This window comes from Pan paniscus, chromosome 6 (genome assembly GCF_029289425.2).
Source record: "Pan paniscus chromosome 6, NHGRI_mPanPan1-v2.0_pri, whole genome shotgun sequence".
In the NCBI taxonomy this organism is placed as follows: Eukaryota; Metazoa; Chordata; class Mammalia; order Primates; family Hominidae; genus Pan; species Pan paniscus.
In genome coordinates this window covers 116,902,800-116,930,553 of record NC_073255.2, presented here as the reverse complement: position 1 = coordinate 116,930,553, position 27,754 = coordinate 116,902,800, and the positions used below count along the sequence as shown (strand labels likewise).

Sequence of the window (27,754 nt, the reverse complement as noted above, 5' to 3'; positions counted from 1 at the left end):
AAGGAGTAGGGGCTGGGTGTGGGGGCCCACGCCTGTAATCCCAGCACTTTGGTAGGCTGTGGCTGGAGGATCGCTTGAGCCCAGGATTTGAGACCAGGCTGGGCAACATTGCGAGACCCCATTGCTATAAAAAATAAAAAATTAGCCAGGATAAGGTAATGACCTGAAGGACGCATGAAGAAGGTGACCGGGGAACTGGCCATGCTCTATTTCCTCACCTGGGTGCTAATTATATACGTGTGTTCAGTTTGTGAGAATTCAGTGAGCTGTACACTCAGATATTTATAAATCAATCATAAACATCAATAGACAGAATAGAAAGTCCAAATATAGACCCATGTCAACTGATGTTCTTCAAAGGTGCCAAGACAATTCGATGATGGGGAAAAAAAGATAGCCTTGTCTAGACTGGAAAATAGGAAATCCAGCCAGAATGAATGGGATATCCTTATGAAAAAAGAATAATAATAAGTCTCAACCCTTACCTCACATCATACACAAAAATTGACCTGTGTGTGATACTCTGAGCTGTTGTTACACATGACACTGATGACACCTAATGTGTGGGGTTTTTTTTTTTTTCCCCCACATCAATCCCAATTCTGATGCTAACTGGCTATTCTACAGTTCGATTCAATCCCAACGCTTAATTCCCCAGAATTAGCAAAGACCCCACAGGTTAAGGGCTCAGTCCCACAAGACTACTCCTACCTTATCCATGAGTTGCAAATCAAAGGTTGTCACCTATATTTCTGACTAATAAATAAATCGGGGGTTCCCTTTGCAGGTTCAGTAATTTGCTAGAGGCCTGTAATCCTGTAATCCCAGCACTTTGGGAGGCTGAAGCAGGCAGATCACTTGAGGCCAGGAGTTCAAGCCCAGCCTGAGCAACAGACTGAGATTCCAGCTGTACAAAAAATTAAACAAAATTAGCCAGGCTTGGTGGTGCATGCCTGTAGTCCCAGCTACTTGGGGAGGCTGAGGTGGGAGGATCGCTTGAACCTGGGAGGTTGAGGCTGCAGTGAGCTGTGATTGTGCCACTGCACTCCAGCCTGGGTGACAAGAGTGTAGACCCTGCCTCAAAATAATAATAATTTGCTAGAATGTCTCCAGGAGTCAGGAAAACACTACTTACTACTGCTACTTCCACCTCCTTGCTAGCACTTAGTATTGTCAGTCTTTTTAATTTTAGCAATTCTAGTAGGTATGTGGTGGTACCTTACTGTGGTTTTCATGTGCATTGTGCATTGTACCAATGATTATTGATACTGAGCATGTTTTTCTGTGCTTATTGGCCATGTGATGTCTTCTTTGGTAAGGTGTCTATTTAAAAGTTAATTTAAAAAATTTTTATAGAGATAGGGTCTCACTGTTTTGCCCAGGCTGATCTTGAACACCTGGACACAAGTCATCCTCCCACCTTGGCTTCCCAGTGTTGGGATTACAGTTGTGAGCTGCTGTGCTCAGCCAAATATCAATTTTTTAATTGGATTGGGTTTTTTTTTTTAATTGAGTTGTAGAGTTCTTTATTCTAGATGCAGGTCTTTTGTTGGTCATATGGGTTGTTAATATTTTCTCCCAGTCTGTCTCTTGCCCTTTCATTTTCCTAATGGTATCTAGTTTTTATGTTATTGTATTTAATTTTTATGTTTCTGCTCCGTTTGAGGTCAATTTTTGTGTATGATGTGAGGTAAGGGTTGAGACTTATTATTCTTTTTTCATAATGATATCCCATTCATTCTGACTGGATTTCTTATTTTCCAGTCTAGACAAGGCTATCTTTTTTCCCCCATCATCGAATTGTCTTGGCACCTTTGAAGAACATCAGTTGACATGGGTCTATATTTGGACTTTCTATTCTGTCTATTGATGTTTATGATTGATTTATAAATATTTGAGTGTACAGCTCACTGAATTCTCACAAACTGAACACATGTATATAATTAGCATCCGGGTCAGGACATAGAGCATGGCCAGTTCCCCAGTCACCTTCTTCATGCGTCCTTCAGGTCATTACCTTATCCTGCTAAAGGATAATCACTAGCCTAACTTTAACAGCATATATTAGTTCTGTCTGCTTTTGTACTTTATATAAGTGGCATTGTATGAAATGTATTGTCTTGTGGCTTTCATTGAATATTATGTTTGTGAGATTCATTCATAAATGTGTGTGTTGTTAGGATCTGCCATTCTCATTGCTGTATAGTATTCCATTTTGTGATGACCACAACTTTTTTATTGTTTGTATTGTTGATGGACATCTCAATGGTTCTCAGTTCCAAAACTGAGTACAATCAAACAGTACAATCAATAAAAGAACTATTAGGAACTGTGCTACTATTATTTATTATCCTTTTACTACATGGTGAGCATGTATCTGTGCATTTGCATTGAGGACATACCTAAGGGTGAAATTGCTGGGTCATGACCAATTTTTTTTTTTTTTTGAGATGGAATCTCACTCTGTCACCCAGGCTGGAGTGCAGTGGCATGATTTTGGCTCAGTGCAACCTCAGCCCCCTGGGTTCAAGCGATTGTCCTGCCTTAGCCTCCCAAGTAGCTGGGATTATAGGTACATGCCACCATACCCAGCTAATTCTTTATATTTTTGGTAGAGACGGGGTTTCACCATGTTGGCCAGGCTGGTCTCGAACTCCTGACCTCATGTGATCCACCTGCCTTGGCCTCCCAAAGTGCTGGGATTACAGGCGTGAGCCACCGTGTCTGGTTGATTTTTTTTTTTTAAGTTGTAAATGATCTTATGAATCTATTGTTAGCTACATCGACTGGAAACGTTTAATGTTGTGACAAATTTTTTCTTTTTTTTTTTTTTGAGATGGAGTCTCACTCTGTTGCCCAGGCTGGAGTGCAGTTGCGCGATCTGGACTCACTGCAACCCACGTCTCCCAGGTTCAAGCAATTCTCCTGCCTCAGTCTCCCGAATAGCTGGGATTACAGGTGCCCAACACCAGGCCCAGCTAACTTTTTTTGTATTTTTAGTAGAGACGGGGTTTTACCATTTTGGCGAGGCTGGTCTCGAACTCCTGACCTTGTGATCCACCCGCCTCGGCCTCCCAGACTGCTGGGATTACAGGCATGAGCCACCAAAATGTTTTCATTCTTAATGCTCAGTTGTCTTGATGAAGTAGCGTGAGTCAGTGAATGCTGTGGTTTTCATTGAGGAGATGGATCAGTTCTTATCTCCGTCACTAACTTTGCCAGGTCACCTTGAGCTGTTGCTTAATCTCTCTGAGCTTCTATTTTCCTTCTATGCTCAATCAAGTTGAGCATAATTATTTTACGCTGATTTATACTGTGATGTGAATAATGATTAGCCAAATAATTATAATGGCTTTTATGATAAAACCAGGCAAAATAATACCATTAAATACTTCAGTGTTATGGAAGTAGCACTATAAAATGATAAATAGGAAAGAAATTATAAGGCACTTTGTTTTAGAAGATTGTGTGTATTTCCTGGGGTTTTCATAGCCACGTGTGGGGTTTTTGCAGTGTATTACCTTGCTAAACTTCATCCTCACCTTCGGATTTTCTTTTCTTTCTTTTCTTTTTTTGAGATAGAATTTCGCTCTGTCTCCAGGCTGGAGTCCAATGGCAGAATCTTGGCTCACTGCAGCCTTCGTCCCCCAGGTTCAAGTGATTCTTCTGCCTCAACGTCCCCAGTAGCTGGGATTACAGGCTTGCGCCACCACGCCTGGCTAATTGTGTATTTTTAGTAGTGGTAGGGTTTCACTGTGTTGGTCAGGCTGGTCTCAAACTCCTGACCTCAGGTGATCCACCTGCCTTGGCCTCCCAAAGTGCTGGTGAGCCACCACGCCTGGCCGCCTTTGGATTTTCTGTTGATCTTTCTATGTGTCAAATTAATACTGCCTCGGTTGGACATGTTGACCCACACCTGGAATTCCAGCACTCCGGGAGGCTGAGGCAGAAGGATTGCTGAGACCAAGAGTTCGAGACCAGCCTGGGCAACATAGCAAAATCCTATCTCTATAAAATAATAATACTGCCTCATTTGGTAGAAAACAGAGAGAGAAAATGCTGACATTGCTTTCTCTTGCTATTACTTATGATTACTTTTTTTTTTTTTCTTTCTTCTTCTTATTTATTTATTCTTTTAAAGAGACGGCATCTCACTCTGTTGCCCAGGCTGGAGTGTGGTGGTGCAGTCATAGCTTACCGCAGCCTTGAACTCTTGGGTTCAAGCAGTTCTCCTCCCTCAGCCTCCTGAGTAGCTGGTGCTGAGTAGTGCAAACCACTGAACTGGCTAATTTCTATTTTTTTTTTTTTTTTTTAAGATACAGTGTCTTGTTACGTTGCTCAGGGGTGGTCTCCAACTCCTGGGCTCAAGGAATCTTCCTGCCTCAGCCTCCCAAAGTGCTGGGATTACAGGCATGAGCCGCTGAGTCTGGCCTTGCCCGTGTTCCGCTGTAAAACATTCCACTGGGTTTATTTAAGACAGAAACATTATCTGGAGATAGAAATTGTCCTATATAGATAGACTTTAATGAGACACTTTTCTTACCTTCCAAAGCAAAGGTGTTAGCCTATAATACTTAAGAAAAAACCAAACAAAAGAAAACAATGGCTTTGGCAATTGCTTCCTGTGTGCGACCTGTCTTCTTTCTCCATCCAGGAAGAGCTCCTACTTCAGGGGCTGCAGATTCTGTGAGGGTGTTGGGAAAAATAACATTTTAATGTTAAAAAATAGAGAGCGATCCCCAGTTACCGGTTTTCTTGGAATGTGATGGTGTAACAAATCCTTGAAGATCATTCCTTAAGATGTAAAAATGACGGTTCCTTCATGAGAGCTTTGTTCAAATAAAAAGTTCCGTGTCCCGTTTTTGGCCGGGCGCGGTGGCTCACGCCTGTAATCCCAGCACTTTGTGAGGCCGAGGCGGGCGGATCACCTGAGGTCAGGAGTTCGAGACCAGCCTGGCCAACATGGCGAAACCTCGTCTCTACTAAAAATACAAAAATTAGCCGGGCATGGTGGCACATGCCTGTAATCCCAGCTACTAGGGGGGCTGAGGCAGGAGGATCGCTTGAACCTGGGAGGTGGAGTTTGCAACGAGCTGAGATCGTGCCACTGCACTCCAGCCTGGGCAACAGAGCAAGACTCCATCTCAAAAAAAAAAAAAAAAAAAAAGTTCCAAATGTCCTCTGGACTTTAGTACTTGTTTTTTGACATGTACTTTATTACTTTATTTCTCTCTCATTATAATAATACTTCTGCTTTGAACCTGCAGAATATATATATATATTTTATTTCCAAAGAATCAGATCTTCCAGGCAGTAGTGTGCAAAGCTTCCAGGCTCTCGACTCCTTGTGAACATGGCATAGGAGTCAGACACATCACATTGTGGTGCTTGCAAAACAGTTGTTTTCATACATTCATTCAAGCAGGCAGTTATCCATTGATTTCAACAAACATTGATCAAGCGCTAATTTCTGCCAGGCCCTGTGCTTCCGTGCTAGGAATGTAACAGTTGAGAAGGCAGCGTCTGCCTTCTTGATGCTTACATTCTAGTGGGTTAACTACACAGTTAAAAAAAAAAAAAGTCATTGCCTAATACCATTTAACAAGTATGTTTAAAGTCAACTGCATGTGCCAGGCACTGTTTCAGCCTCTGGGGAGACAGTGGTTAAGAATAAAAGACACAGTACTTGCTTCAGTGGAGCTAGGCATTAAGAAGAATGCAAATAAAGAAAGGGTTTAATTTCAGGCTCTGCAAAGAGCTATGATGATGCCGCATTAATGTAGAGTGGGATGGGGGTGCAGCAGAGATGCCTTCCCCCATGAATTAGGAAAAAAATCCATCGGTCTGTGTGTCCATGTCCCTCATCCTATGAGAATAAGAAGAGAATAGTGTTTATAGAAGAGCTTTCTGGACTAGAAAGGATCACACAGATAGTATTAATGTTTGGTGCTGGCAGGGAACCCGTGGGGACAGGCAGCAGGTGGCACATCCCCACCTCGTCCTTGGGGCTCAGTTGTGTCTCACAGAAGAGACAGTTTTTGCCACAACAGCTCTGCCTAACCCTGCCACGTTTGGGGGTATGATCTGAATTCTGTCACACTTCTGATGGCAAATAGTTCACATGATTTTGTCATTTATTTTTAATTTAGTGCAACTGTAGAAGATGAACTGTAACATCCATATTTTAAGCAAACAGGTGTTTTGAAAACTTACCTCAGGACTGTCACTTTACCAGAGATCTGTTCCCACCTCCAAAGCCAATAGGCATGGCCGGCGGGTGCTAAAGTTGTTTTGTTAACTTAGACAGTTTTCCCTGCAGGAAGAAATCATTTGATCATTTAATGGTGTCTGAATAGTGGAAACGTGTGTGAGTCTTGTGTATGCATAAACTTACTGAGCAAGATTGGAAAGAAGTGTTTGTTTCAGTTGCAGATAATGGAATGGAGTTCAGTTCTCCTGTATGAGCTTAACATTTTTGGCATTTGAATCTGTTGATATAACTGAAATGTGACTTTTTTTTCCTTCAATGCAAATTTGAAGATATCCTAAATTTGTATGAGAATTGACAGATCAGTGGCTCTGGTACAGTAGCCTTGGAAGTGGCACAGCACTTGGGGAGGCTGAGGCGGGAGGATCGCTTAAGCTCAGTTTGAGACCAGCCTGGGCAACATAGTAAGACCTTGTCCCTACAAGAAATTAAAAAATTAGTCAGGGGTGGTGGTGCATGCCCTGTAGTCCCAGGTACTCAGGAGGCTGTGGTGGGAGCATCACTGGAGCCCAGGAGTTCGAGACTGCAGTGAGCTGTGTTCGTGCCACTGCATTCTAGCCTGGGTGACAGAGCGAAACGCTGGCCCAGAAAATGAATGAATGAATGGATGGATGGATGGTTCCTCCCTCAGAGGGGCCTAACTTAGCTGGGGAACAAAGCCACCTGTATGGGAAGTAATTGAATACTAAACTATATGATTCTTAAATAGGATTAAAAAGAGGGAGCTGATCACTGATGGTTAGAGTTGTAATTCCCAGAGCAGTCGAAACATTTATGTACATGTGGGGATCAGTATAATATTGCCTAGTTTTTATTTTGCCAAGTCACTGCTCTGTCACCGTTTTTTGTTACCTCTTTCATTAAAGAAAGAACATTTTAACATGAAAAAAGCAGGAAAGACATAACATCACAACAAAGAACAGCCACTTAAAATTAGTTTCGTTTTATGGAAACCCCGCTTACATTGTCCTTATTTTTTTGGTTTTGGCACTAGTGAAAATGTCATCACAGACTGACGTTTGGGAAACACTGGCTTGAGTGAGGCTTCACTGACAAAATGCCTGGCCTGGACCCTGAATGTAGGGCCCAGCAAGGAGAGAGGGATTGTCTGATGGGTTAAGAAGCAAGAATAAACTCTGGGAGGTAGCTGGGGTGGGTAAAAGGGGCTAATCCAAGCTATACCATGAGGAATAATGGGGAATAAATGTGTTGTTAGGGAATGGGAAATCTTAATACCCAGGGAGAAACTCAGGATTCACAGTAAAATACAGTCATTAGAGATTTTTGTTGTTGTTGTTTGTTGTTGTTGATGTTTTTGCCTAAGAACATGAAAATGGCATTCAAAAGATTGATCTGGGCCGGGCACAGTGGCTTAGTCCTGTAATCTCAGCACTTGGGGAGGCTGAGGCAGGAGGATCACTTGAGGCCAGGTGTTTGGAGCAGCCTGGGCAACATAGTGAGACCTTGTTTCTACAGAGATTTTTTAAAAATAGGAAAATTAGCTGAGCATAGTGGTGCATGCCTATAGTCCCAGCTACTCAGGAGGCCGAGGTGGGAGGATCACTTGAGCCCAGGAGTCTGAGGCTGCAGTCAGCCATGATTGTGCCCCTGCACTCTAGACTGGGCAGAGAGTGAGATCTTACCTCTACAGATACAAAAAAGATTGATGTAGTGGCTAAATGTCTTGTGGACCAGGGAGGCTTCCATCAGGGAGGGCACAGTTGTGCATAGGTGATGCCAAGAAGAAGAGAGTGGGTATAAAAATACAGAACAGACAAATTCAAGAGACATTCAGAAGAAGACAGTGATAGGACTTGGAGACACAGAAATATAAGAAGAAGAGAGGAATAACAACATTGCAGTGAAAGTTTCTAGCCACAGGCTAGAGAAATATTAGAAGTATTGACACAAATTAGAAACTTTCTCAAGATTGAATAAAGTACTAAGTTTTTGCTGTAGTTCATTGTTGGAGTGGGTGAAACCACAAGTAGTATTTTTTTGGTGGGGGGGATAGTCTCGTTCTGTCGCCCAGGCTGGAGTGCAGTGGCGTGATCTTGGCTCACTGCAACCTCCACCTCCCAGATTCAAGCAATTTTCCTGCCTCAGTCTGCCGACTAGTTAGGATTACAGGTACCCGCCACCACGCCTGGCTAAATTTTTTGTATTTTTAGTAGAGACAGGATTTCACCATGCTGGCCAGGCTGGTCTGGAACTCCTGGCCTCATGTGATCCACCCGCCTCGGCCTCCCAAAGTGCTGGGATTACAGGCGTGAGCCACTGCGCCCGACCTCAAGTACTATTTTTGTAACCCCATCTTTTGCCAGGTAAAAGAAGCTTGTTTTACTAACTGAACGTACCTCACGTTAGCAAAACACTTCCTTTCCATGTATTCAAATGCTTTGTGAACATTATGTAATTTGCTTTGGCCATATTCCCAACATTAGGAAAACTATGGGATGTGATTAGGAAATTATGGCATGTAAGAGGCATGATCTGGCTAAGGTAGAGGGGTGCTTCAGGGTTGGAACTGAAGAAAACATGCATTGGTCCACACTGAAAAATAAACTCACTGTTCTGGAAATGTCTTTTGTTAATTGCTGTATCCCCAGAACCTCACTGTATTGGTACATAAATATATATTTTAAAAAATACTAGATCTAAGCCTGGGCATGGTGGCTCACACCTGTAATCCCAGCACTTTGGGAGGCCGAGGCGGGTGGACCATGAGGTCAAAAGTTCAAGACCAGCCTGACCAATATGGTGAAACCCCGTCTCTACTAAAAATAAAAAAATTAGCCGGGCATGGTGGTGTGTGTGCCTGTAATCCCAGCTACTCAGGAAGCTGAGGCAGGAGAATCACTTGAACCCAGGAGGTGGAGGTTGCAGTGAGCCGAGATCACGCCACTGCACTCCAGTCTGGGTGACAGAGCGAGACTCCGTCTCAAAAAAAAAAAAGAAAAAAAAATCCAAATACAATGAGATTTTATGCTGTCTAATGAATTACCTTTTATTCATATATCTCTAGAGTAGACCAAATTCCATGTCCTGATCACAAAGCTATTTTAGTAGGAGAAATCATATACCATTAACTTAACCACATTCAGAATGACCCGAAATGATCCTTACAGGGAATTGAAGCAAATTTCTTCTTTCCTTTTTTTTTTTTTCTTTTTGAGACAAAGTCTCACTGTGTCACCCAGACTAGAGTGCAGTGGTGTGGTCATAGCTCACTGCAGTCTCGACCTCCCCAGGCTCAGGTGAGCCTCCCATCTCTGCCTTCCAAGTAGCTGGGACTACAGTCGCCTACCACCTTGCCTGGCTAATTTTTGTATTTTTTGTAGAGATGGGATCTTGCCATGTTGCCCAGGCTAGTCTCGAACTCCTGAGCTCAAGCGATCCCACCTGCCTCAGTCTCCCAAAGTACTGGGATTACAGGCATGAGCCATTGTGTCTGGCCAAAGCAAAATTTTCTTTGTGCTAACACTGCCGAGACCTTTCCCCACTTTATGATATAACCAAATTCCACTGGAATGAGCCTTAAACTCAAACATTGTATGAGCAAAGATTAATATTTGTGAGACATGTGACCAGGATTATTCTATTCAGAAGCAATCTAGCACCAGCACCTCCGAAAACCAGGGCCCAGAATTGGTGGCTAATATTTGAGACTGCACAGGGAGGTTGGGAGGGATCGGAGGCTCATAAGGCTAGAGTTCTGCAAGGGGAAGCCACTGGAGAATTTTAAAAGGAAGACAGACATGAGATGTAAGTCTTGAAACGGTCAGTTCATCAGAGCTTGTGTTGGGAGCTTGGACAAGGGTGGAGATGCTAAGAAGGTAACGTATTTGAGATTGAGAGGAAAAAGGGAGAACATGTAGTCTTCTCGCTTGTGCCTTTTTTTTTTTTTTGAGACGGAATCTCACTGTGTCACCAGGCTGGAGTACAGTGGCGCGATCTCAGTTCACTGCAACCTCCGCCTCCTGGGTTCAAGCGATTCTCCTGCCTCAACCTCCCAAGTAGCTGCGACTACAGGCACGCACCTCCACACCCAGCTAATTTTTGTATTTTTAGTAGAGACGGGGTTTCACCATGTTGGCCAGGATGGTCTCGATCTCTTGACCTCGTGATCCTCCCACCTTGGCCTCCCAAAGTGCTGGGATTACAGGCGTAAGCCACCGCGCCCAGCCTCGCTTGTGCCTTTGATAGGGGCTGGTAAGGTCTCTGAACTGATGGATCCTGGGAGAGGACCAGGTTTCTAGTCAGATTGGGAAGATTCAGTTTTGGACACTTTGAATTTTATATGAGAGCTGTTGAGATATTCCAAGCTTTGGAAAAGAAAAGGAAAACTGAAGCAAACAGAACATTATAGGCCAGTGTGAAGAGAGCCCAAATAGATGGGTGATTTCAAATTAATGTGAGAAAACTAATAGCTCGTCTATATCCAAATAACAATGAGAAAATGCAACAAAAGGAAGGATTCCATTCACAACAGTAACAAAAAATACCCGAAGAATCCACCCAAAGAGAAATGTGCAAGACTTTTATGAAATACTTTAAAATCTCAGCTGGATGCAGCAGCTCACATCTGTAATCCCAGCATTTTGGGAGGCCGAGGCTGGTGGATTGCTTGAACCCAGGAGTTTCAGACCCGCCTGGGCAACATACTGAGACCCCGTTTCTACAAAAAAATTATCCAAGTGTGCTGGTGTTTATCTGCGGTCCCAGTTCCTTGGGAGGCTGTGGTGGGAGGCTCACCTGAGCCTGGGAAGCTCAAGGCTGCAGTGAGCTGTGATCGCACCACTGCACTCCAGCCTGGGCGACAGAGACTCTGTCTCAAAAAAGAAAAAAAAACCCAACTCACTTAAGGGCATCAAAAAACGTAATAAAGGGATAAATATGCTACATTCAAGATACTCAATATTGTAAATAGGTAAAAATTTTCCTCATTTACTTATGAAGTCATTTTTTAAAAACTTGCTCAAAATGATTCTAAATGTTAATGGGAAAAATAAGCACATGAGACTAGCCAGGCAAATGCTAGACAAACAGTAATGATGAGGTTTTGGGGCTGTGGATTTTCTATTTTACACATTTCCATATTTTCAAGTATGTATTTTGTAATTAGAGTAACAAGAAATGAAACATCAGCAGGAGGTGTAATTAATAGTGATCTATCCACTAAAAAGACTGAGGTGGAAAGGAAGGATATAAAGATTACATTACTCTGAAGAAGAAATATTACTATTGACTATACAGAAATATTATCAAGGAATACTGATTATCAAGGAATACTACAAACAAGTGTATGCCAACAATTTGATAACATGGGTGAAATCAACAAACATCTACAAAGACACAAACTACTAAGGCTGAAGAAGAAATGCAAAAATCTGAATAGACTTATGAAAAGTGAGGAGATCAACAAACTTCTGGAAATTCACAAACTACCAGGGCTGACTGAAGAAGAAATGGAAAAATCTGACTAGGTCTATAAAAAGTAAAGAGATTGGATTAGTAATTTAAAACACTTCTCACAAAGAAAATGAAAAGCCCAGGCCTAGAGGCCGTCACTGGTGAACTCTACCCAACATTAAAGAAGAATTAATACAAATTCTTCCAAAACAAAACAAAAAGACGAGGAGGAGGAGGGAATATTTCCCAGCTCATTTTATGAGGCCGGTATCACTCTGATACCAAAACTAGATAGCCTATGAAGGAAAGGAAAATACAAACCAATATCCCTTATGAATATAGATGTGAAATTCCTCAACAAAATACTAGCAAACTGAATATAGCGACATATTAAAAGGATTGTGTACCGTGACCAAGTTGAGTTTATCTCACAATGCAGGGTTGGTTTAACAACTTAAAATCAATTAATGTCATGCACCGTATCAATAGACAAAGGCCAAACACCAAAACAGCATCTCAACACATGTAGAAAAAGCATTTGACAAAATCTAACACCACTTCGTGATGTCAAGTAATCCGTCCGCCTCGGCCTCCCAAAGTGTGCTGGGTGGCGTGTGCCTGTAATCCTAGCTACTAGGGAGGTTGAGGCAAGAGGATTGCTTGATCCCAGGAGTTCGAGGGTGCAGTGAGCTATGATCATGCCACTGCACTCCAGCCTGGGCAACAGAGCAAGACCCTGTCTCTGAAAAAAAAAAAAGTATATTAATAAACCCATCTTAATGTGTTTAAGATTGTTAGTTTAAACTGGGTATGGCCTTTCTTTTTGGGATGATAAAAATGTTCTAAAATTGATTGTAATGATAGTTGTCCCACCCATGAGTATACTAAAAACCACTGTATTGCACACTTTAAATGGGTGAATTGTGTGGTATATAAATCGTATCTTGGTTGGGCATGGTGGCCTATCCCTATAATCCCAGCACTTTGTGGGGCGAAGTTGGGAGGATTGCTTGAGGCCAGGAGCTTGGGACCAGCCTGGGCAACATAGTGAGAGCCTGTCTCTTTAAAAAAAGAAGTTAGTTGGGTGTGGTGGTGTGTGCCTGTAGTCCCAGCAAATCGAGAGGCTGAGGCTGGAGGATCCCTAGAGCCCAAGGGTTTGAGGCTACAGTGAGCTATGATTGTGCCACTGTACTCCAGCCTGGGGTGACGGAGTGAGACCCTGTCTTTTCATATATATATATATATATATAAATGTTATATATATATATATCTTGACTATATAAATATATATATCTTGATAAAGCTATAGCTTATCACTTACATTATTCACTTAGTTTTATAAAACGAAGTGAAACTTGGCAGAACAATATCTATTATGTGAGCACATTTTTGTAAAATACAAGTTCTTAATAAAACATAATATTCTTAAAATTGAGGACAATTTGTGAAGCAGTACAAAAGACAAAAGCACCTCAGTGTCTCCCTGACACAGTCACTTGCGTTGTGTAGCAAGCAGGTCTGGTGACAAACTGTCTTAACAGTAATTGATACTACCTCATTACTCATTAATAAAATAATAACCTTAATTGCATTCTTTCTATACATCAACACTGTGCTTAGTTCTTTTTTTTGGAGACAGAGTCTCACTCTGTCACCCAGGCTGGAGTGCAGTGGTGAGATCTTGGCTCACTGCAACCTCTGCCTCCCGGGTTCAAGTGATTCTCCTGCCTCAGCTTCTGGAGTAGCTGGGATTAGAGGCATGCGCTACCACACACAGCTAATTTTTGTATTTTAGTAGAGATGGAGTTTCTCCATGTTGGCCAGGCTGGTCTTGAACTCCTGACCTCAGGTGATCTGCCCACCTCAGCCTCCCAAAGTACTGGGATTACAGGCGTGAGCCACCATGCCCAGCCTGTGCTAAGTTCTTAACGTGCATTTTATCATTTTTTGTTCACACCACCCTGATGATGGCCCCATATTTTTTTTTACCACCTTCCCCTTGCTTACTATTTTCCAACATATCAAAGTTTACATTTACAAAATTGTATTATTTATCAGAATAAAAAATTGCATATCTTCTTCTGTCATTAGCGGTACCTGTAAGGATAAATACTTCAGGTTTTTATTTGAGTTGGTTTTTATGTGATCGTATGCAGTATAAGAGAATATCAGTAGGCTGGGTGCAGTGGCCCTATCTCTACAAAAATAAGAAAATTTAGCCAGGCATGGTGGTGTGTGCCTATAATCCTAGCTACTAGGAGGGCTGAGGCAAGAGGATTGCTTGATCCCAGGAGTTCGAGGCTGCAGTGAGCTATGATCATGCCACTGCACTCCAGCCTGGGCAACAGAGCAAGACCTTATCTCTTAAAAAAAAAAAAAAGTATATTGATCAACCCATCTGAATGTGTTTAAGATTTTTAGTTTAAAGCATTTTGTATTTGTTATAGCTGATCTTCAGTTTGAGGAGAAAACACTTTTTAGATGGTTGTCCATTTTTTGTTTCATATGATACTAGATTTGAAAGTCAAATCTTTGGCAAAGCTAATTTTTAGAGTCTTTTTGTTCGGGTGTAAATATAGATTAGCTATTATGGAAATCTCATCTTTAATGCTAACCTGAGTAATTTTTCTTTGTTTTTAGTGTTATGTGCCAAGAACCTTGCAAAGAAAGACTTCTTCAGTGAGTAAACACTTATTTTTTTCCCTCTTATAATGTTATGCATGTATTTCTGAAATTTTAAACTTTAAAAAAAGATTGGGTATATTCTCTTCAAAGTTTTGCCCTTTACTTAATAGAAATCCATGGTTCTCCAAGCTTTATTTCCTGGTTGACTACAACATGGGTGGTTCCTTAGCTGAAATATACAGAACTTATAAATCATACCGCAAAACCTGTCTTTCATTTCCTATTCTGGTCACACCCAATTTTTTCTGCCTCTCTACCTATTAGAATATTGCTTTCTGCTGGATGATGTATTCTCAGCTCTAATACAAATGAAATACTTTTGTATAAAACAGCTGGATTTGCATACAATTGTTAATCAGATTTTATAAATTAAATCACATTTACAACACCCTATAATTAAAGGAATTGCAAAAATAAGAGACTCCTTTTCTAAAGGAAGGAATCACTCCTTAAGAAAGTCACGCAGTATCTGGTCAGTGCCTGCAGCATTAAATTCTTCACACACTTTCTGATCCTCACAAGACATCTTTCAGTTCTTAAGTGGTATTATTCATGCTTTCAAGATGAAGAAACTTAGGCTCAAAGGCTTTCTCCAGGTAGCCAGGAAGCTCCAGCATGGTGGCTCGTGTCCATCTCTATCTCTGACAACTGTCCACTTTGCCACCTGTCTGATCTAATAAACCTCTCTGATTCATTCTCTAGCATTTAGGGACTTACTGAATTAAGGCCTGGTGAATACTTGCTTCCATAGATAAGATAGGCAAAGATCAGTCAACAAATTTCGGGGCATTATTAATTTTTAGAAAGTCTAAATACAATTACTTTCAGACACTTTTCCCTCCACTTAATTAGCCCCACTTTAATAGAAATTTGAATGTAAGCCTTTTTTTTTTCAGTCACTTTTTCTACCCTCTAAAAATCTGAGTATGGAGGCATACTAGGCTCTCTTAGAAAGCTCAATAGACATAACTTATTTTGCTGATTGAAATTATCCTGAAATTAGAGAACACGAATTGTGTGTTCTGTGTCACATGGATGGATGTGAGGTCTCATCTAGGTGTGGGTCTCCTCTCTCCTCTAGGGCTCCCCGACCCTTTTGCAAAGATTGTCGTGGATGGGTCTGGGCAGTGCCACTCAACCGACACTGTGAAAAACACATTGGACCCAAAGTGGAACCAGCACTACGATCTGTGAGTTGAATGTTCTGTAAGCCCCATGCGGAGCGGCAGGAAAGCAGGTGTCTAGCTTTTACGAGAAACATCCAAGAGAGAAAAAAAAAAAGGGATGACTTTTTATTGATAACAAAAGCGGATGGCCAAATGAATGTCTACATTGCCTAATTTTAGAATTCATGTACTTGGAAGTTCTTGCATTTTGTTACTTTTTTTTTTTTTTTTTTTTTTTTTTTTTGAGACGGAGTCTCACTCTGTCACCCAGGCTGGAGTGCAGTGGCGTGATCTCAGCTCACTGCAACCTCCGCCTCCCGGGTACAAGTGATTCTTCTACCTCAGCCTCCCAAGTAGCTGGGATTATGGACATACGCCACCATGCCCAGCTAATTTTTGTATTTTTTAGTAGAGACGGGGTTTCACCATGTTGGCCAGGCTGGTCTTGAACTCCTGACCTCAAGTGATCTGCCCACCTTAGCCTCCCAAAGTGTTGGGATTACAGGCGTGAGCCACTGCGCCCGACTGCATTTGGCATTTTCATAGATTTTTATGGTTTGGTTTTGTACATGTGATCCTCAAACTTTTCAATCTCCTGGCCATTTTAGCAGAAAAAAAGGCCATAGTTTGTGAACTCCACATGCTACTGTTTTTCAGCAAAACCCTAAACCTAGTTGTAGTTTCTACCTAAAAAATGCATTTTTTTTTTTTTTTTTTTTGAGATGGAGTCTTGCTTTGTCGCCCAGGCTAGAGTGTGCAGTGGCGCGATCTCGGCTCACTGTGACCTCCACCTCCTGGATTCAAGTGATTCTCCTGCCTCAGCCTCCCAAGTAGCTGGAATTACAGGCATCCGCCAGCATGCCCAACTAATTTTTGTATTTTTAGTTGAGATGGGGTTTCACCATCTTGGCCAGGCTGGTCTCGAACTCCTGACCTCATGATCCACCCACCTCGGCCTCCCAAAGTGCTGGGATTACAGGCATGAGCCACTGTACCAGGCCTAAAAAATGCATTATTATGACTGTATGTTTCTGTTGACTTTGAAAATTTTTGCTTTTTAGTACATATATATTTTCTGCAAGAGAAAATATAGTTTTATATGATCAAAGCCATCAATTTCTTATATTCATTCAAAAACTGGATTGTACTTTGAAGACCACTACTTTATTTTTAAATTAAATTAAATTTTTTTTTCAAACAGAGTCTCGCTCTGTTGCCCAGGCTGGAGCGCAGTGGCGCAATCTTGGCTCACCACAACCTCCTCCTGCTGGGTTCAAGCGATTCTCGTTCTTCAGCCTCCCGAGTAGCTGGGATTACAGGTACCCGCCACCATGCCTGGCTAATTTTTATATTTTTAGTAGAGATGGGTTTCACCATGTTGGCCAGGCTGGTCTTGACCTTCTGACCTCAGGTGATCCACCTTGGCCTCCTGAAGTGCTGGGATTATAGGCGTGAGCCACTGCGCCTGGCTGTGAAGACCACTATTTTATATGCACCCATGTTTTCATGTTCCTACTAAGATATTTTCATCAAAGTAATCCTGAAAGATTATTGTCTTTTAGTTAATACAAATTATACTGTATTTGGGTGGGATTTTTAAGAATTATATTCTAAGATTCAGTTTCAGTGACACTGAGGCTGTGTAAGTGGGTTGAATTCCTCTCTCTGTTGACTTGCAGTGACAGTAAATGGAGGTTTAATGTCTTAGTGTCCTCTTGTGTACTTTGAATAGATCCGTAGGTTTGTAAGTAGTCCCTTGTCGCAAACCAGTATTCTGTATCAAACCTAATTGGTGAGAATTTATGAATCATGTTACTGTCCTATGCGACTATTAAAATATATTAAATTTGCTGGGTGCAGTGGCTCACACCTGTAATCTGAGCACTTTGGGAGGCCGAGGCAGGAAGATCACCTGAGGTCAGGAGGTTGAGACCAGCCTGGCCAACATGGTGAAACCCCGTCTCTACTAAAAATACAAAAATTAGCCAGGTGTGGTGGCAGGTGCCTGTAATCTCAGCTGCTGGGGAGGCTGAGGCAGGAGAATTCCTTGAACCCAGGAGACAGGTTGCAGTGAGCTGACACTGCGCCATTGCACTCCGGCCTGGGCGACAAGAGCAAAATTCCGTCTCAAAAAAATAAAAAAATAAATAAAAATAAATAAAATATAGTAAGTCTGTTATAAGATTATTATCATCATGTGGTTATCTACATTTGCCCCTTCCATAAGGAGCAAGGTAGTTCTTCTTCCCAGGTTGTTGAAATTAATGGATACGTATTTATTAAATGCCTGTTACATGTGTAATACAGAGGCAACATTATTTTATAAGGTTTCTTAAAGAGAAAATCTCAATGAGATATCATAATTCAGAAATACAATTAAAAGCTGGGCATGGTAGCTCATGCCTGTAATCCCAGCACTTTGGGAGGCCAAGGCAGGCGGGTCACCTGAGGTTAGGAGTTCAAGACCAACCTGGCCACATGGCGAAACCCCATCTCTACTAAAAATACAAAAATTAGCCAGGCATGGTGATGCACGCCTGTAGTCCCAGCTACTCGGGAGGCTGAGGCAGGAGAATCACTTGAACTTGGGAGTTGCAGTGAGCTGAGATCACGCAACTGCACTCCAGCCTGGGGGCAACAGAGCAGGATTCTATCTCAAAAAAAAAAAAAAAAAAACCAAACACAATTAAAAATGAGTTTTGCACTTTCTTTCCAGATATGTTGGGAAAACAGATTCGATAACCATTAGCGTGTGGAACCATAAGAAAATTCACAAGAAACAGGGAGCTGGCTTCCTGGGCTGTGTGCGGCTGCTCTCCAATGCCATCAGCAGATTAAAAGATACCGGATGTAAGAACCAAACACTTTCCTGCCTCTTAATGCAACCAAAGAAAGCTTAGGAGGCATCGTTTTTTGTTTTGATCGCTGAATACTGAATTCCTGCCTTCCTCCCTAGTTCACGTTCCTTGGGTTAAGTTTTGAATTGTTTGTTTACAGACCAGCGTTTGGATCTATGCAAACTAAACCCCTCAGATACTGATGCAGTTCGTGGCCAGATAGTGGGTAAGAACTTTCTTGTCTGTGTAAAGAGATGCTTTTCCAGAACTTATATTCAACCCTTCATCGCTGAGAACTCACATACAGGCACTGACAATGCTGACGGGCCTCAGAGGACAGATCATGTACGGGGCCTTCTCTTCAGTACTAGGAAGTTTTGTCTTGTGTAGTTTTTATTATTTTATCTAATTCCCTTCTCCTGGCTTTTTTTTTTTTTTTGGTTTTTTTTTTTTTGAGATGGAGTGCAGTGGTGAGATCTCAGCTCACTGCAACCTCCGCCTCCCAGGTTCCAGCGATTCTCCTGCCTCAGCCTCCCGAGTACTTGGGACCACAGGTGTGTGCCACCACGCCTGGCTAATTTTTGTATTTTTAGTAGAGATGGAGTTTCACCATGTTGGCCAGGCTGGTCTCGATCTCCTGACCTCGAGTGATCTGCCCGCCTTGGCCTCCCAAAGTGCTGGGCTTACGGGCGTGAGCCACCATGCCCGGCCCCCTTCTCTTGGCTTTTAAAGTTGAGTAAAAATGACTCGGGTACAGAAAGATTTAGGGTTAGAATTTTAAATGTAATTTTAATCATCACATTTATGGACAATACATTTTTGACCGTATTATCCAAGGGTAGATAATAAGAATGGTGGCCACACATACAGGAGTTGGGAAATAGTTTCTTCTGGAAGCCCCATCATATATGTAAAAAGCATAGAGTTGTGAAGAATTCCATGTAATATGATTTGTACAGTCAGGGGACTGCATTAGCATTGGGAGATATACCTAATGCTAGATGACGAGTTAGTGGGTGCAGCGCACCAGCATGGCACATGTATACATATGTAACTAACCTGCACGATGTGCACATGTACCCTAAAACTTAAAGTATAATAAAAAAAAAAAAAGAAAAATTAAAGTGTGCTAATGTTACAAAGTGTTGGCTAGAGGCAGTCTGTTGGAAGTGATTTAGCTGTTAAATAACTCATCCTATTATCCACCCACTTGTATTAGTGTTTTAGGGTAACTCAGATATTGACTTGGAAGCACTGCTGCATGGAATAAAAACAAAAAGCTCTCTGCAGCACACTGGAGTGATTCTCACTCCAAATCTTTTAGGTATTGTCCTGTGTTGACCTGACCCAAGATAAATGAATAGTGCAGACATACACCCTGAAATCTACCATCATGAAAAAGTTCTCACCGAATGCCTTCCTGCGTGTAATTTCTTTTTTCTTTGTGGCGGGGTGTGCCAGGGAGAAAAATGAGTAACTGAAAACAACTTTATAAAAGTCTTGTTCATAGTAAAGATAGAGAATAAATATTGAGATTCACTTAGACTTTGCAGATACTGAAAGTACTCTCTGTGTCTTTATTCATTTTTTTTTTTTTGACACGGAGTCTTGCTCTGTCGCCCAGGCTGGAGTGCAGTGGCATGATCTCAGCTCACTGCAACCTCCGCCTCCCGCGTTTAAGCGATTCTCCTGCCTCAGCCTCCCGAGTAGCTGGAGTTACAGCTGCTTGCCACCACGCCTGGGTAATTTTTTGTATTTTTAGTGGAGACGGGGTTTTGCCATGTTGGCCAGACTGGTCTGGAACTCCCAGCCTCAGGTGATCCGCCCGCCTTAGCCTCCCAGAGTGCTGGTATTACAGGTGTGAGCCACTGTGCCCGGCCTCTCTTGTGTCTTTATTAAACTTAAGTCAGAATGTTCTTAAGAAATAAAAACTGGGCTCAGTGGCACATGCCTGTAGTCTAGCTACTCTGAGGCTGAGGTGGGAGGATTGCTCAAGCCCAGGAGTTTGAGGCCAGCCTGGACAACACAGTGAGACTTAATCCCCCCCCAAAAAACTTCTTATTTTTATTATGTTTTTTAATTTTTAATTTTTTTTGGAGACAGAGTCTCACTCTGTCACCCCTGCTGCAGTTCAGTGGCGCGATCTTAGCTCACTGTAACCTCCGCCTCCTGGGTTCAAGTAATTCTCCTGCCTCAGCCTCCCAAGTAGCTGGGACTACAAGTGTGTGCCACCATGCCTGGCTCATTTTTGTATTTTTAGTAGAGACGGGGTTTTGCCATGTTGCCCAGGCTGGTCTCAAACTCCTGAGCTCAGGCGATCCTCCCTTCTTGGCCTCCCAAAGTGCTGGGATTACAGGCATGAGCTACCGTGCCTGGCCCAGAAAAAGTCTTCTTAAAAAATAAATCTTCTTGAAAATAACTTAGAGGGACTGAATATTACATTGTTATTTTTAAGGAGACCAGGAGAAACATAGCACCCTTTTCTTCACCACATTTACAAGGAATATTCCAAGTAGCATGCAGCTACTGGAGTAAAATGTTTCGTATTTGAAAGCATAGGAGTATATGTGTGTATGCATACACATATGCCTCGTTTTTTATGATATTGTACATAAATTCTAAATTAGCAATGACTCACTGTATTATAATTATGTAAACCCCGCTGGGTTTTAACACAAGTCGTTCTTTTCTCTTTTAGTCAGTTTACAGACACGAGACAGAATAGGAACCGGCGGCTCGGTGGTGGACTGCAGAGGACTGTTAGAAAATGAAGGGTACGTATAACCACAGCAAGAGGCGGGCTGAGTTCTCTGCTGCCTTAACCTCTCGGCCTATAGGAAAGCGCCCTTCCCTCCTTAAGTCACTCTGCAGAATGCTTGAGGTGCATAAAGGATGTTGGGATAAAACTGTGAACCAGTTTACTTGGCTATAAAGGAAGCTGTAAATACAACTGGAGTTGGCTGGGTGTGGTGGCTCACGCTTATAATCCCAGCAGTTTGGGAGGCCGAGGCGGGTGGATCACGAGGTCAGGAGATTGAGACCATCCTGGCTAATACGGTGAAACCCCATCTCTACTAAAAATGCAAAAAATGAGCCAGGTGTGGTGGTGGGCGCCTGTAGTCCCAGCTACTGGGGAGGCTGAGGCAGGAGAATTGCTTGAACCCGGGAGGAGGGGGTTGCAGTGAGCCAAGATCATGCCACTGCACTCCAGCCTGGGTGACAGAGCAAGACTCTGTCTCAAAAACAAACAAACAAACAAACAACTGAGGTTGTGCCTGAAAGACTCAAAATCCAGTGAAAGAGGCTCCCACGGGCCAAAGATGGGTGAGTTTGAGCATCAATAAGAATTATAACTGCCTGTAATCCCAGCACTTTGGGAGGCCAAGGTGGCCAGAGACTTTGGTCTCGAGTCTGAGACCAGCCAGGGCAACATAACGAGACTTTGTCTCTACCAAAAAATAAAAAATAACAAATTAGCTGGGCATGGTGGCACGCACCTATAATCCCAGCTGCTAGGGAAGCTGAGGTGGGAGGATTGCTTTGAGTCCAGGAGTTTGAAGTTGCAGTGAACCCTGATCACACCACTGCGCTCCACCTTGGGCGACACAGCAAGACCCTGGCTTAAAGAAAAGAAAAGAATTATAACTGCCATGAATTTGGAACATATCAAATACATTAAAAATCTTTGGGTTCATAATGACGGGGGGAGGAACTCAACACACTAAAAAAATACAACAAACTGCCGAACCGTCATTGGTCACTGTCACAATTTTGCAGTCCCCCATGAATTAATGGACCTGGCCAACAAGCAGTAATTGCTAACAACATCACAAAAGAGAGATGATCCAACATTAACACACCTCTTGGAAATACAGGGGACCAGGAATGTGTCTCATGGCCCCAAGGGAATATAATCAACAAACATCCAGAATGGGGCCTTCTGTAGGACAGACAACCCAGGGTCTTCAACAAATAGACTGCAAGAAAAGCAAAGACAGGAGGGAAGGAGAACCTGTCAACAATTCATATTCAAACAAACTTGAGACATAGCTACACATGCAAGGTGTGGACTTTGGATCCTGATTTATGAGACAATTGGAGAAATCTGAACACCGGTATTTGATGTTTTAAAAAAATTAATGAACATTTTTTAGTCACGATAATGGAAATATTTAAGGATGAAGTCATAAAATGTTGGGGTTGGTGGGGAGGGATTGGAAGAGTGGACATTGGATGATGGTTAGCTGGGAGGGGTGGACACGGGGTTCATTGTACTGGTTTCTCATTTTTTATACATATTTGAAATTTTTCAATCTAAGATTTTAAAAGAGTATTTGCTTCTAAGGGACAGTAGCCTATTAAGGTGAATTGTCTTCAAAATTGCTCAGGGGGTGAAGATTGATGTTTAAAAAGTATCTAAAGGCATTTTGGCATTTTATGTAACCAGGAGTTTCATTATAGAGTAAAATAACAAGGAAAATGGAGTATTTGGATATGATTTTATTTTAAAGATGGAGTCTCGCTCTGTCACCCAGGCTGGAGTACAATGGCACAATCTCGGCTCACTGCAACCTCTGCCTCCTGGGTTCAAGCAATTCTCAGCCTCCCGAGTAGCTGGGACCACAGGCGTGTGCCACCACACCCAGCTAATTTTTGTATTTTTAGTAGAGATGCGGTTTCATCATGTTGGCCAGGCTGGTCTTGAACTCCTGACCTCAAGTGATCTGCCCACCTCGGCGTCCCAAAGTTGGGATTACAGGCGTGAGCCACCGCATCTGGCCTGGATTTGATTTTAAATCAAGAAAAATGAGATCTCATTTCACGAACTCCTCATAGTCTATGGCTGGTTTCTTCTAATCATTTCAGTCTACCCTATGGTGAAATTGTACAGTTGGCCTTGGGGACACTCTGGCCACCTGTTCCTCTTAGAAGAGTCTGTCTTTCTGTTTGAGTGGCACATGGTGAATTTTACAAAACTAGGCCCTTGGAACACTGGACGTTGTTAAAGGAAAGCAAATCAATTTATGTGACGGTGTCCCCTAGGACACTAGCCCTAAGGCGGTGGTCTTGTGACTCCTCCATGGTGACACCATGCCTGCCTGCTCTCGTCCCTTTCAGAACGGTGTATGAAGACTCGGGGCCTGGGAGGCCGCTCAGCTGCTTCATGGAGGAACCAGCCCCTTACACAGATAGCACCGGTGCTGCTGCTGGAGGAGGGAACTGCAGGTTCGTGGAGTCCCCAAGTCAAGATCAAAGACTTCAGGCACAGCGGCTTCGAAACCCTGATGTGCGAGGTTCACTACAGACGCCCCAGAACCGACCACACGGCCACCAGTCCCCGGAACTGCCCGAAGGCTACGGTGAGAGAATGTATCCTGCTGTGGCCAATGCCATCTGCCCTGTTTCCATGAGTTGACTTTTTTTTTTTTTTTTGAGACAAGGTCTCGCTGTCACCCATGCTGGAGTGCAGTGGCATGATCATGGCTCACGGCAGCCTTGACCTCCCTAGCTCAAGCGATCCTCGCGAGTAGCTGGGATTATAGGCATACACCATCATGCCCGGCTAATTTTTGTATTTTTTGTAGAGAATGGGTCTCACCATGTTGCCCAGGCTGGTCTCAAACTCCTGGGCTCAAGTGATCCACCTGCCTCAGCCGCCCAAGTGCTGGGATTACAGGCGTGAGCCACTGCATCTGGCCTTTAACCCTTTTTGAGTAGCCTGTTTGTGCCATAAGTGCGGATGTTTGCGTGGCTATGCCATTTGATAATTGTGGCAGTGTAAAGACAACTGGAAGACAATGGTCCTAAATCTAGCTAATCATGAATTTTCAGCAATTGCTCCAAATCTCCCAGTTTAGAAATCAAGTGAAAATCTTAGGCAAACGAAGACCAAAGCAAACCAAGGTAACATGTAGGCTAGATGAGGGTGTCTGTAGTGCTCTGGAAAGGAGAGCATGGGGCGAGATGGAGAAGAGGGGATTATTCGGCCACCTCAGAGAGAAGAACCGGGATAAGAGGGGAGTGTTATCTAGATTTAGATAATACCAGACGTGAGGGCATCGAGGGTTGGTTACAGACTCTCCCTGGAATTGAACTTGTCTAATTTGGATCTCTAATTTCTTGTGTAGAACAAAGAACAACAGTCCAGGGCCAAGTTTACTTTTTGCACACACAGACTGGAGTTAGCACGTGGCACGACCCCAGGATACCAAGGTAAGCCTCCTGAAATGCACACCCCCCAGCTGTCTTTCCAGCAGTTGACTTGAAAAGCCAATACCTTCCAGATGTGTTGCTCTTGTTTTAAACTAAAAATAGTGATGAATGAGATGATATTGATGTCTGGGATTTCCTTCAGATAAGCTGGGGTGGGGGGAGTAGACAGGGGTACATTTGAAATGTGAGTCATTGTTGACCTTTGAAACAAGGTTGACCATGATCATTGTTGAAGTTGGTTACACAGCAATTCCTTATGACCACTAATTTTTTTATATGCTTAAAATTTTCCATCATAAGTCAAGGAAATATAAAGACTCTGTTATCCTTTCTCTCTTCTACTTTACTGTCCCCATTGCCTCAGTCCCTCGGGGACCATTCCTGGGGGAGATGCAGCTTTTCTATACGAATTCCTTCTACAAGGCCATACATCTGAGCCCAGGTTAGAGAGACCCCCCCACCCCATAACAGAGTTAAGTTTCTTTTTTTCTTTTGCTTTTTATTTCCTTTTAGAATAGCATTACTACCTAATATGATTTTTGGTAATATTTAGTTCCTTTTTATTCATGATTTGTTTCATCTGAGAATAAACTTCCTGTCTGATTTTCCAAGACTATGTTTAATGTATGGCTCAGTACCTATAATGAGACTGGAAATATATTACCTGCAAATGAATGAGGTGTCTCTTTTGTACCCCCTGTTAGAAATGACAGGCTTTTGTGTTAATTAGAAACACATCTTGGTCAGTAAAGCTGTGCTCCCTTCTGACTGTAGATTGTGTTGAAATTATTAATCAGGAGAATAATTAATCATTCTTAGAGTGGAAAATACTTGTTGAGCAAAAAGCCCATTTGAAAATGAGAATGCCTCGTCCTGCTGCAACTGTTTAGAATTGCCGAGTTTCTGAATGCATGTTCCTGTACCTCCCTTAGCCCTGAAAAGCTTGGTGCTGTCTGGGAACTTTCCAATGAAGAAACCCTTCTGGCCTGGAACATTTAATGACACTTGTGAATTCAGATAGTTTTCTGACAGCACTAAGATACTTCCTACTATTAGGGCCTTCTTTCATATAAGAAATGATATGCCGTGAGGAGCCCCTGTTCCTTATCATGGTTATAAGCTCTGAAACTGCCTATTTTTTTTTTGGAGATGGAATTTCACTCTTGTTGCCCAGGCTGGAGTGCAATGGCGTGATCTCGGCTCACTGCAACCTCCGCCTCCCACGTTCAAGCGATTCTCCTGTCTCAGCCTCCCGAGTAGCTGAGATTACAGGCACCCACCACCACACCCAACTAATTTTTGTATTATTAGTAGAGACAGGGTTTCATCATGTTGGCCAGGCTGGTCTCGAATTCCTGACCTCAGGTGATTCACTTGCCTCCCAGAGTGCTGGGATTACAGGCGTGAGCCACCGCGCCCAGCCTGAAAGTTTGGTTTTAAATCTCTCGGATGTTGCTGCTGTTTGCAGCAGAGAGGCCTGGACTGAGTAGAGGTTTGGCGTAAGTAGCACCACGAAGGTCCATCTTAGCAGAGCTGGGACACAGACACCTTGATAAGGAACCTCTGTGGCTTCTGTTGCTGACTTTTGGTCTCATTCCTCCATACTCAGTTGGACAAACCTCTCTGTATCTTCCATTTTGGTAGAGACCTTAACAGTGTGAATTGTGATGAACTTGGACCACTGCCACCAGGCTGGGAAGTCAGAAGTACAGTTTCTGGGAGGATATATTTTGTAGATCATAATAACCGAACAACCCAGTTTACAGACCCAAGGTTACACCACATCATGAAGTAAGACTTTAAAAATATTTTTTGCTGACCTCTTTCATTGGTAATCGAATGCTTTCTTGGACTGGTATTTTTGTGAATTTATCGACTGTCTTGCTGGTTGGATAATAAGCATGGTCAAAATGATGTTAAATATCTGGCGGATAATTGCATATTTTAAACTCTTAAATTAGCTGTGAAGAGCACTGAAGCCCTATGTTGTTGCTACCCTTTTCTTACTTGCAGCCTACATAAAATTTACCGAGATGGCAGTATTAGGCGGCTGCACGAAGGAAGTTTCCGCACGCAGCGCTCTCATGAGACACGTGGCCCTTAGGTTGAGAAGTAGAGATACGTGCTATCCCCCCAGTGCCTGCACGGTGGGGAACTGGATACCTTGGAACTGGGAATTATCTTGGATCCCATATTTAGTGTTCCAGGCCTGTCGTGTTCTCAGAGCCAAACATTCCACATAGCTCTTTTTTTTTTTTTTTTTTTTTTGAGACGGAGTCCAGCTCTGTCACCCAGGCTGGAGTGCAGTGGCACAATCTCTGCTCACTGCACCCTCCACCTCCTGGGTTCAAGTGATTCTCCTGCCTCAGCCTCCTGAGTAGCTGGGATTACAGGCGCCCGCCACCATGCCCAGCTAATTATTGTATTTTTAGTAGAGATGGGATTTTGCCATGTTGGCCAGGCTGGTCCCAAATTCCTGACTGCGGGTGATCCGCCTGTCTTGGCCTCCCAAAGTGCTGGGATTATAGGCATGAGCCACTGCGCCTGCCCCCGACATAGCTCTTTCAACCGACAGCTCTGTGTCTCAGTGGCAAAACTTGAACAGGACAAATGCCACTTTGTCACCGTACTAATCCTACTCCTTTTACTGAAATTTTGCTCTCAATGAGCAGGTGTAGAAATCTCTTGGCGGTAAAAATGAGGGATGGTTTTCATTAGATTTCACTCGAGCGGTCTGCTGTTGTGCCTATCATGAGATTTCATTTGAGTTCTCCACTGTTACCTCCTTTAAAATTTTTTCCCATCATCTCCATTTCATTCTAACTGCCAAGGTGCATCTGATGATGCTTTGGTTCATCTCATGGGTGCGTAATAGATGCATAATAAATGACAGCTATTTCCATTTTTATTTGTGGTGGTAATGTGTGAGATAAGTGTTTGCTTGGAATTGTGGTACCTCCTTTTTTTTGAGAGAGAGAGTCTGGCTCTGTCACCCAGGCTGGAGGGCAGTGGTGCAATCTCAGCTCACTGTAACCTCTGCCTCCCGGGTTCAAGCGATTTCCCTGTCTCAGCCTCCTGAGTAGCTGGGATTATAAGTGCCCACCACCACACCTGGCTAATTTTTTGTATTTTTAGTAGAGACCGGGTTTCACCATGTTGTCCAGGCTGGTCTC

General features: G+C 42.9%; 1 protein-coding gene across 12 annotated transcripts in view; it reads left to right on the top strand.

Moving 5' to 3' along the window:
• The window catches only part of SMURF1 (SMAD specific E3 ubiquitin protein ligase 1), a 116,347-nt gene that overhangs the window by 67,842 nt on the left and 20,751 nt on the right, over nucleotides 1-27,754 (top strand). For 6 of the 12 annotated variants that reach the window (XM_034964503.3, XM_034964504.4, XM_055115156.2 and 3 more), the window contains 9 exons: nucleotides 14,321-14,359; nucleotides 15,447-15,555; nucleotides 18,248-18,381; nucleotides 18,529-18,594; nucleotides 21,067-21,142; nucleotides 23,487-23,728; nucleotides 24,497-24,581; nucleotides 24,946-25,023; nucleotides 26,226-26,372. In XM_034964503.3, the coding sequence (XP_034820394.1) occupies nucleotides 14,321-14,359; nucleotides 15,447-15,555; nucleotides 18,248-18,381; nucleotides 18,529-18,594; nucleotides 21,067-21,142; nucleotides 23,487-23,728; nucleotides 24,497-24,581; nucleotides 24,946-25,023; nucleotides 26,226-26,372 (976 nt within the window). The remainder of the gene's footprint in view (nucleotides 1-14,320; nucleotides 14,360-15,446; nucleotides 15,556-18,247; nucleotides 18,382-18,528; nucleotides 18,595-21,066; nucleotides 21,143-23,486; nucleotides 23,729-24,496; nucleotides 24,582-24,945; nucleotides 25,024-26,225; nucleotides 26,373-27,754) is intronic. The other 6 variants (XM_034964507.3, XM_034964506.3, XM_055115153.2 and 3 more) reach the window with 1 other exon arrangement.